Source organism: Empidonax traillii, unplaced genomic scaffold, assembly GCF_003031625.1.
Source record: "Empidonax traillii isolate 1590-97213 ecotype Southwest subspecies unplaced genomic scaffold, ASM303162v1 scaffold276:size1176444, whole genome shotgun sequence".
Taxonomy (NCBI): Eukaryota; Metazoa; Chordata; class Aves; order Passeriformes; family Tyrannidae; genus Empidonax; species Empidonax traillii.
Genome location: NW_020955469.1, coordinates 176,812 through 187,924, shown reverse-complemented (window position 1 = coordinate 187,924; position 11,113 = coordinate 176,812). Strand labels below are relative to the sequence as shown.

At 43.2% G+C, this 11,113-nt stretch overlaps 2 protein-coding genes across 2 annotated transcripts in view; both read left to right on the top strand.

Moving 5' to 3' along the window:
* LOC114060448 (solute carrier family 13 member 2-like) overlaps positions 1–5,707 on the top strand; it is a 13,060-nt gene extending 7,353 nt beyond the window's left edge. The window contains 8 exon segments of the mRNA XM_027889964.1: positions 201–381; positions 474–596; positions 1,547–1,768; positions 1,868–1,950; positions 2,507–2,628; positions 2,905–3,066; positions 3,992–4,129; positions 4,889–5,707. Coding sequence (XP_027745765.1) covers positions 201–381; positions 474–596; positions 1,547–1,768; positions 1,868–1,950; positions 2,507–2,628; positions 2,905–3,066; positions 3,992–4,129; positions 4,889–5,020 — 1,163 coding nt within the window. The 3' untranslated portion in view covers positions 5,021–5,707.
* Positions 5,708–9,035: 3,328 nt separating this feature from the next.
* The window catches only part of LOC114060449 (solute carrier family 13 member 2-like), a 9,665-nt gene continuing 7,587 nt past the window's right edge, over positions 9,036–11,113 (top strand). The window contains 3 exon segments of the mRNA XM_027889965.1: positions 9,036–9,223; positions 9,724–9,852; positions 10,229–10,369. Of these exon segments, the coding sequence (XP_027745766.1) occupies positions 9,122–9,223; positions 9,724–9,852; positions 10,229–10,369 (372 nt within the window). The 5' untranslated portion in view covers positions 9,036–9,121.

Below are 11,113 nucleotides of genomic sequence, written 5' to 3'. Positions count from 1 at the left end.
ATCACCCTAGTTTACCAAGCAGTATCAGCTAAATGGGCAGAAGATCAAAAATTTAACAATGCCGGTCTTAAAATGAGGAAATTTGTTTTCTTCAGCTTTGAGTCCATTGTGTCCTAGCCTTGAAATACTGAGCTGTGCAGGCACAATATCTTTTCCTCTCCAACCAAGCTTCTGCATCTCTTTTGTTCCTTGAGACCCAGATAATACCCATGTCCTGATGATTGAGGAGGAGAGAAGGAGAAAGGAAGCTCTGCTAGAGGAGAAACACTTGAAACTGTGCAAGGGAATGTCTCTCTGTATTTGTTACTCATCCAGTATTGGAGGGATTGCAACTCTGACTGGGACAACACCAAATCTGGTACTGCAAGGACAAGTTGATGAGTAAGTCACAGTACCTCCCCTTTCTAATTCATTAAGTACATACAGAAGAGAATGTGGAATTCTGGATGCTAACAGCCACCTGTATTTTACAGCCTCTATCCTGGTAATGGTGGTGTCATCAACTTTGCCTCCTGGTTCTCCTTTGCCTTCCCCACCATGCTTGTGCTGCTGGTTTTGGCATGGATTTGGCTAGAGATACTGTACTTGGGCTTTAAGTGAGTACCCTTTACCCTCTGCAGTCCAGCTGGTGGGCCTGTGATCAAGAACTCATTGCACAAGTGATCCTTTTATTGATGGGGAAAGTCACACAGCAAGTGACGAATTCCTCACATAGAGACAAGTGGAACAGCCCACTCTGTCTGTTAAAATACTCCACCTTTTTCTCTGAGGAATCTGGTCAAATCCCAACTAAATACACTCTGTAGGTACAAATAGGAAGTCCTAACAGCATATGAGCTGTTTTGTGTCATTGCTGTCATGTCCCAAGAGATTGCTGTGCTTCAAAGCAGAAAGTGCCTTTGTGACAAGTGTTGCCTCAGACCTAGAGGATTAGTCTTGTGCTGTTATTTCCAATGCTAATCACTCCAAATACCCAGCTTACATTACCTACCTGTTCAATACTTAGCCTATCAAGTTTGTGTTATGCCCAAATTCCCTTGTTTTACATGGAAAGAGTGCTGCAATACCTGAAATGGTATTTTCATCTTCCGATTCCTCCTTTAAGATTCTCATTTTCTGTAATTTTAAAAAGCTTGGCAACTCTTTACTTCCTAGTGATCACAATAGCCTTGTCAGTCACACTAACCTTGTCCTGGTCTAGTGGAAGAGGTCCCTGCCCTTGGCAGGGGGTTACAATGAGATGGTCTTCAAGGTCTCTTCCAACCCAAACCATTCTGTGATTCTATAGTATTTTTCCCCATGTGCTCAGATAGCACAATTCTTTTTGTATTTCAATCATGAGCTTTTAGGGGCAGGAAGCTGCTTTCTGATCGCCTTGGCAAGCCATGGCACAATGCTGTTAGTACCCACCACGGCTGCTGATCCTATGATTATAATATATTTAATTGCAATATTCGTATATCTAAAAGATATTATGACTGAGAATAAAATCTGAATTCTTAACTGAGGCAAATGTCTTAGATATTTCTTTTCTGTTTTCTTCTAGTTTTAAGGAGAATTTTGGTTGTACTAGAAGTCCCTCTGCCAAGGCTAAGGAGAAAGAGGCCTACGCCGTCATCAAGGAGGAGAGCAGGAAATTGGGCAGAATGAAATTTGCAGAAATAGCAGTTTTGGTCCTCTTCATACTCTTGGTACTGCTCTGGTTTACAAGAGAACCTGGGTTCATACCAGGCTGGGCAACAGTTCTTTTCAACAAAGATAATATAAGGTACTACCACTTTCATTCCTCAGTTTGAGTAAAATAAGAATGCTGGATTTTATAAAAATTAAAACATATCTGACTAAATATCTGACTGGTCTGTTGCAGCTACGTCACTGATGGCACAGTTGCCATCTTCATTGCAGTTTTGTTGTTCATCGTCCCTTCTGGCTTTTACAATGCACAAACAGGTGAGTTTACTGAAACATTAAAAATCAGCTATCAGAATAGGTACATGGGAAGTTTCACATTTGAGGTTTACAAAAGAAATTTCAAATATTAAATAAGATTTCAAACTGCTCTTCCTGCATAGCTACAGCTTTCTGTTGAGGTTAGGCAAGCCATGTATCCCATAAAAATTCTCTGCTTCTCATTAACTAAGTAGGAGACTCTTATCCCAGCAGTGTTCCTGCCTCCACTATACAAATGTGTGTGTGTTCTTCTGAGGCTGGAATTTCAGGAGAGATAATGACTTAACAGAAACACACATAGGTCTGCAGATATGTCGCCACACTTTTAGCTCACCCCTGCATTGTAATGTGCTTTTGGAAGCAGCTGCAGATCATTCATTAGTGCCTGTGCCAGTCAAGTTTTAAATCCTTTGTTGATGAGGCTTTTAGCATCTGCTGTGGGAGGTAATTCCAGGTCTTGCTGACAGAAGGGTTCAGACTAAAGTCATGTCCCACCAAGAAGTTCTCCTTTCTTTGGAGAATGCAATTCGGTTTACAAAATCTTTTTGGATTTCAGATGGAAGTTCAAAGTTCCAAGCACCTCCACCTCTTCTGGAATGGAAAGTAGTTCATGAGAAAATGCCATGGGGTATTGTGTTTCTGCTGGGAGGTGGCTTTGCCTTAGCCAAAGGCAGTGAGGTAACATTCCTTGGCTTACCTGGGATTTGTGTCTTCCTATAAATGTAGTATCTTCTTCTTCCAAATTCTCTGGAAGGGAAAGCATGTTTATTTTTAGATAACCTAACAAATGATCCTGTCTAGGAAAATGGGCTCTTGCATATCTTTCTGCAGAGAGCAGTTTGTATGAGAACAGCTATGAGAAGGGAAGGTCGAATTGACAGGACAACTGCAACTGGACTGCAATGTGGTTATTTCCTGAAACCTGTCTTGAAAGCCATTTATCCTCTGTTGCAGGAATCTGGTCTTTCTGCATGGTTAGGTACACAACTCACTCCCCTGCAGAACATCCCTCACCCAGCCATTGCTTTCCTGTTGTGCCTCCTCGTTGCCACTTTCACCGAGTGCACCAGCAACGTCGCCACCACCACCCTCTTTCTTCCTATTCTGGCTTCAATGGTAAGTTCCAGCATTTCAAAATATTCTTAAAGGAACAGTTTTCAACTCTTCTCCAAGCATACATCTGCTCAATTGTCAAAATTAACTGGCTGCCATAGCCAAGCACCGGTTTGTGTATCCAAACACAGATACAAGATTTAAAACAAACATATCTGTATGTGGGTGAATATATTCTATAAAAATACACTGTTCTTAGTTCAACCCTTCTAAAATCATTGCTGGTGAAGGGTAAAGGGATTAAATTCATTGGCATATTAGACTTTGCCTTCTGGCCTAAACAACCCCATGAGGTCACTGCCAGCTGTACTTGTTTTTCCCACTTTGTTCTGCATGGAGGCAGCAACAGCAGCAGCATTTGCTTCCCTGCAACATTCCGTTACTGTATTTGACCACTGGCCTTCCAGAAGTCTCTGAGGGTGATTGCACGACCTAACTCAGACTTTTTGCATTTCCACTGGAGATTCCTGTTGCTGGGGTAGACATAGTTCTGCACCGTGAAAAGCTGGTTCCAGATAGAAACTGCAATATACTCTTCCAAAATCTTTTTGCATAGGCCACAGACTCCAGCAAACCCCAGAACTGATCCACTCACCTTCAGAGCATGGGCTGCCCCGTCTCCTCAGATAATTTAATTTTGCTCTTAACCAGTTTGAAGCCACTCTACAATTTTTTCCCAGGGTTTAGAGCTGAATGCAACCATTATTATCCACTTACACAGCAGCATCAGGAACAGAAAGCCCTGACCACAAAATCAATTCCTGCACTTGTTGCATAAAGACATGGACTAGAAGTGTCTAAAGCAGCACCAAAACGTGTGTGGCTGCAGTGTTTGATGAGAAAACAAATACAATCAGTTGTCTGACAAAAGATTCATCTGCATTTCTGTGTATCAAAATCATCTTCTTTGCTCTCCCTTCCTGCACAGGCTGAAGCCATTTGCCTCAACCCACTCTATGTCATGTTGCCCTGCACACTTTCTGCATCACTGGCGTTCATGCTCCCTGTGGCCACTCCTCCCAACGCCATTGTCTTCTCCTATGGACAGCTCAGGGTTATTGATATGGTGAGGAAAAACACGTTCTTGTCTGAATTTTCACCTCTAGATTTGATCTTTCTTTTTTCTAATATTGGTTCTTCTTGTGGGAGTGTTAGAAAACTCACTGGGCTCAGCTGATGTAAAATGGAAAGAAGATACACTTTGCATTAATAAAGGGTCACACTGACTCTACACTCAGAGCCTTATAAAGGTGCTATTGAGCTTTTAAAGAACAGCCAAGGCCTCTGGTGCCAATGAGAAACAGCGATTCCTAAGTGTTTGTAAAGCCCAAATGTAGAGCATAGAGATGTCAAAGAATGCTGTCATCTGGGCAGTCCTCCTGCAGAGATTGGGGACAGTCTGGCACATCTCAAGGGGCTGCCCTGATGTCCTGAGAAATCACTGTGCTAAAGACAGATGGACACAGATTCCATGTCTCTTGATAACTTTTCTAACTTACAATTTATCCAAGAAGAATGCCAAAGTAACATTAGGGATAAACGCCAGGTCAGAAGAGAAAGTTCTATGTAAGTGAGTTAAAAGGATTTCAGGACTTCTAGTTAAGGAGTTTTATCTAATGGAAACTCATTTCCCCCCACCCAGTAGAAATTACATTTGAGAAGAAAACTAGCTTAAAAGAATTTGATGGAGTTCTGATGGAGTTGTGAAAAAAGGCCAAAGGGAATCTGTCAATACAAACAAGCCTCAATACAAACAAGCCCAACCAGCAAGAAAGAGAAACTGCTCAGTTCAACTAACAATGCTTCTCTTTTTTTAAAATTCTAGGTCAAAGCTGGATTTGCACTCAACATTCTGGGAGTTCTGACAATAACTCTTGCTCTCAATACCTGGGCTTCATCTTTGTTCCAACTGCAAACTTTCCCATCTTGGGCAAACAAGACAGGCTCGTGCCTATAACGTGGAGAGGCGAAGGAACCAGTGATTGTTCCTGTTAGAGCTGCAACGAGAGCAGGACTGCCATCCATGCCAGTTTTGCCAAGGCAGTGGTACAGAGACAGGCCTGTCTTGTGGAAAAGGACAAGTCACCTGCAAGCAAAACCACTGTGTTGATAACAGCATTAAAACTGCACAACAGTGCTGTTAGCTGGCAATTTTGTCACCCCAGCAGTAAGATGAGGTAACCTTTGGCTTTTCCGCTGTCCCAGGAATCTTTAGGTTTTCTGTCTCTGGAGGGGCATTTTCCCCAACTGCTTTTCCAATCCACCTGTAAAGTCTGAAATCTGCAGTGAGAAAAAAGAGAAGTGTGTACATATATATATATAAATATAAGGAAGGCTCTGTGTTCCTGATTTCATGCATAGATCTGTGTCTTGTCACAACTAACGTTACTATTCACGTGTATATGTGTATATGTTCAAACTGTAAATGATTATTATATACTCTTATGGGCATTGACAGCATTACAGACAGATCACATACTCTCAGCCACTTCTATTTTTGAAATATATTTATTTGCAGTCCTCTTGTTATGAATGTAAAAGACTATTTTTCCCCCCATTGTTATTTATATCAGATTACACCCTGCAAGATCATGATAGGACCAGCAATATTCCCTTGAGAAGGAGAGAATCCCTGTGTCCTAAAATAAACATGATTGAATTAAAGTTTTTTTTAAAGTACCTGTGTTCTGCATAATTTTTTAATTATATATCACTCCTTCTGTCTTCCATGTATCAACTACTTCTCTGTTTGCTTATTTAAAATATCTTTAACTAATCAGAGAAATCAGCATAATTGTTTCTCTCTTATCTTTAAAGTAGTTAATACTTTATTATTATTGGCAGTCAAATTTTCTTGAAATGTTAAACCCAAGATTTTCCTTTTAAAAACCATGTAATATTGTTAAATATTTAATTCCTATTCTGCTGCAACTGACTTTCAGTAGCACATAAACTCCTAATGACCAAATTGACAAAGCCACTGGAAAATTCAAAGGCACTTTGCTGAAACTATCTCTTAGTACCATAACTTAGTAACATAACTGAGGTTGGGTTCAGACAGTGCAGTTATTCAACATGTGCCCCTGAGGTTTGCACTGAAATCTTTGTTCTGTTGTTGTCTGCCTAAATTTTGCACAAGGAATGTTGCTTTTGGAAGTCCCACTCTGGTGGCATCCCCATACTGGTTCCATCAGAGTGAACATGAGGGAATTTCACTCAAAATGAGTATGTGCTCTTCAAAATCTTTCTTCTTTCTTTCTCAGTCCTAAATATTAGGAGACAAGGACATTGTGCAGTGTACATTTGACTTACAAAAAGTCAGAATTCACTGACCTCTAGTAGTTTCTTTACAGTTCCAACTCTCCAGACAATTCTGGTGCCTGCTGGTCACTGATCCCTCTTGCTGGGGGTTTCACTGACTATTTGCTCTGGGAAACTACTGTCCTGGAAGGAACAGCCCATTATTAACCCTTCTAACTGACTGCTTAGCTAAGCAGGAAAAGTGGAATTCTTATAACATTTCCCATCAGCCTCTCCTTCCAGCCCTTTAAAACTGTGTTATGATTCTTTGAAGTCTTTTTTGTTAGTCTACATTATTCAGAGGCTGTGATGAGCTCATAAGGAACTCACATTTCAACCTGGTCTAGCGGAAGGTGCCCCTGCCCATGGTAGGAGTTTGGAACAAGATGATCTTTAAGGTCTATTCCAATCAAAAACATCCTTAGATTCCATGATTCAAGAACCAAACTTGACTTGTATCCCTAAAGCAGTTTTTCCACAATACAACTCTATTAATCCTGACGATGCATCTGTATTTCTCCCGTTGATATTGTCAGTGAATTTTGGCAAACTTGGGGCAAATGCTGCCAAAAAAAGTGGAGAAATGCTAAAAGGGTGTGCATGTATTGGCACTGGCTGCTTATGGAGCACTGCAGTTAGGAAGATCCAAGCACACTCCAAGAAAGAAAGAAGACAGACCAGTTGTACTGGTTATTAGACATAGTTAAGGGGCAAAAAAAAAGAAAAGAAAAAATAAAAAAACAACCAAAACCCAAACCAACACACACACGTTTCTGCCAAGCCAGTTATAAGAAGATTATCATGTGCTAGCCTAAGCCTCTGGCAGGAGTAGAACACTGTTAGCTGTCTTCTAGTTAGCTAAATATTAATCATCCTGTTTAGAACCAATCATGTCAGTAACTGGCCAGAAACTTGGTAAAAGGTTGTGGTACCAAGAAGGTGGAGTGTTTCATCTCTACCTGCAGTATTCCTCGACTTCTGCAGAAAATATGATGAGCAGGGGAAATTCCAAAGGAATACTCCCATTGTTAGGAAATTTGTAATTTTTTCGAAAGGGATATAGGAGGCCGTACCTGATGAGGTCAGAAGCCCAGCAGAGAGGGAAGCCGAGCTCATACAAAACAAAGAGGTCCTTGGCTCCAAAATGCACTGTGACAAGAAGGAAAAAAAGGTAGAGAGTAAAGAGAACTTCCACTTGGGCCTTGCACCAGTGACCACCACCAATGCTGGCCAGCATGCCCGCGGTGCCCAGGCACGCCTTGAGGATGGCCACCTGGAACATCTGCTGGCCAGGATCAGGTTGTAGTCCCCCGTCAGGCCGCTCAGAAGGCGTCCCAGGAGAAAGTAGGTGACATGCAGCTCCAGGTACATGACGAGCAGGTAGATGGCCGTTTGCAGGGCCATGCCCGCTGCCGGCAGGATGAGCGCCGGACGGCGGCCCACGCTGTCGCTCCATGGTCCAAAGAGAGTCACGGAGAAGAGACTGGCAAAGAAGCCCCCCAAGTTGATGTAGAGGTTCCAGTGGGAGACCAGGGCCTCCACCTCCTGCAAGAGAGACAGGTGGCTGAGGACTCTCAACAGCATCCAGTGCCACCCTGGGCTCTCCACTCCCCCGCTCTCCCCAGGCTGCCCTTCCCCTCCGGGCTCCCTGCTCCCCTGGGGTTTCCACTCTCTCCACGGACACCCCACTCCCCCCGAGCTCCCCTCTCCCCCTGCTCCTCCCTGCTCCCAGGGCCTCCCTGCACTCCCAGGGGTCCTCTCGGACCCTCTGCTCCCTTTGGGCTCCCCTCGTTCACCTGAACTCCCCACTCCCCTAGGACTCCCTTATCCCCCCACTCCCCCGGAGCTCCCTCACCTGTCGCAGCGGGTCGGGGGCATCGCTGCTGTTCCGGCAGCCGGCGGAGCCGCTGCTGTCATGGCCCTGGTAGCCACCCTCGGATCCCAGAGGGTCCCACGGGTGCTGAAACAAAGATATTTAGTCAGCACCAAAGTCTGACCAATGTGACGTCCTTCCTTTTCATTGACAGCACTGGAGATAACCTCCATGAGTGCGTCCAAGGGAATGACAAAAGCAAAAACCTTCTATTCGAAAAAGTGATTACAAATTCATGCTAAATCCCACCTTTTCCGCTCCCCCCACTATATAGGGCGGCTGTAATTGTTTCACGGTCTTTGCTGCCATCTATCGTCCTTTTATTACAATTAGTGTCCAGTGTTACACAGTCTTTGTTCCAACAATATATTAATTCTTGGTAGTGTTGGATGACTTCTTTTCTTCTTGGACAACTTTTTTCTTTTTTTCCCCTTGAATGCTGATTAGTTACTTGTCAGTTGGAAGAGATACCTCCTACCCACTTGCAAAAGTTGTTTCCTCAACCACCCTTACTTACAAAAAGTTATACCCCTTATCTAAGGTCGGGCAATTCTCATCAAGTTAAGCAAAAATGCAAGGTTCACGACACATGGCTTTAGCCTGAAATAATTCCACACACTAATTCTCATGTACTGTTTTCTACTCAAAAGAAAAACAAACAAAAAAACCACCTCACATTAATAAACCCAAACCTAATTTGGAATGGGCACGTTTTAGCAGGCAATGTTTAGGAGTCCCGTTCAGCACAGGGTGGCCCGGAGCGGCAGCGGCTCCGCGGGCGGGGAGGGGCGCGGGGGGCGCCGGTTGGCGGCGGATTAACCGCCGTGCCCGTTGCCTCCAGCGGCAGATCCCAGGCCTTTCAGCACTGGGATAGCTCCGGCAGCCATGGCTGGCATCCTGGAGGTGATCCTGGCCTTCAGGAAATCCCTCATCATCGTCGCAGTAGTCGTTTTGCCTCTTGCTCTGCCTCTGGCGGTGCCGACCAAGGTAAGGGCTTTTTGAATTCTGCATCTCGGAGCTGCTCCTTGGAAGTGACAGAGGAAGCAGACCGGACAGATTCTTCCTCGGAGAACCTTCATTTATTGCTTGAAGATCTCCTCTGTTTTTTTCTGGTCAGACACCTACATATTTTGGGGCAATATAAAAGCAATGATGGATGAACAGATACAGCAGTGATTGCATCTTCAAGAAGAACACTCAGTGCCATGTGATTTGTGACTTTTGCTTTGCATCTGACTGATTTAGCAAAGGACTTTCTATGCTAAAGATTATACGTGTGAATCTAAGTTCCAATCTAAGGTTCAGTTTTAATCCCCCTTCTGATTTTCTAAGAGTATCCAGTCCACATCTTCTTTTTCCTATTTCCTTCTCCAACCTGTCTGCTTTCCTCTAATCCCTTTGTAAGGCAATGAATGTAATTATGTGCCATTGCCTGCTTAAAGGCAGAGTGCTCTGATCATGTCTCCTCTCCCCCTCTTGCCCCCCAGGAGGCCAAATGTGCTTATGCTATCATAGTGATGGCAGTTTTCTGGTGCACAGAAGCAGTTCCATTGCCTGTCACAGCTCTCCTGCCTGTCCTGCTGTTCCCACTAATGAATATCATGGATGCAAACACAGTAAGAGACCTTACTTCATATGCTATGTATTAATCAGTCAGCTTCTCTTATTCTGGGATTATTTCTCAGAAAATAAAAATATTAATATTAACAATAACAATACTAATAACAATAATTAGTATTAGTAGTATTACTACTACTATTACTATTCCACTGTTGTTACACAGAGAATTGGCTGTCTTCACTGTGAAATAGAATTTGCACAAACCCAGAGTGAGCTCTGGGTGGAGCTGCTAAACTGAATTCAAAGCAAATTCACTGTTCAGATGCAACCCAGAGTTAATCCGTGCTGATGGCTTTGGAACAACCTCCCTCAGAAAATGCCTGCTCTCTTGGCTTCTTGTGACTGTTTTCTCTCCCTTGTTTCATGTTACAGGTTTGTCGGGAATATTTAAAGAACACCAATATGCTTTTTGTTGGGGGGCTGCTGGTGGCCATTGCCATTGAGCACTGGCACCTACACAAGCGTATGGCTCTCCGGGTCTTGCTTCTCACTGGTGTCAGACCAGCCCTGTGAGTAACAGCCATGAAAACACCACGGGATAAAGGACTTTATGGCATTAGTCCCCATCTCCTATGTGAGTCTGCAAATCATGCCCTACAAATGCTTTCCTGCAGTCCAAGGGAGTTAGTGCCTGAGTTAACCTTGCAAATGGGGATGCTCTGATGACTTACACACCTGGTGTGCCTTTTCTTGAATTCCAAATGCCTTTAGGTGGAGAAATAGCAACAAGAGAGTCAGTGCTGCTAAGACACAGCTTCAGACAGTCAGGAAAGAGCACAGAGGAAAGACAGAAAACATGAACTCCCTGCCTGCTCCACTGATTGCCAAGAGAAGAGAAAACATGAGGATGCTTGTTTGGAAAACAACAAGTGTTTTCCAGACTAACTCTAAGCTATGCAGAGGCTGCATCCCCCTATTTAATCTCTCTTAGCTCCTAACAAGAGGGAATGCTGAAGGAAATTACAAAGCAATAGAATAAAAATGCATACAAGATAAATCCCTTTCCATCTCATATATAATCTACATCTCATCGAAAGAATAATTTTGAGGCAAATCACAGAGTAATACTGAAACGAGGATTAGAATTTTAGATGCGTAAGAAGAGAATCTTAAATAATAGAGGTGGGATAAAATTACAGAAAAATAGGGATCCTCATCCTTATGGCTTAAACTGATTGCCATTTGGGATCAAGTTCAGCTTGTAATTCCTCTTTAAAAGATATTATAATGCATTAACCTGTGTTATTGAGAAGGCAT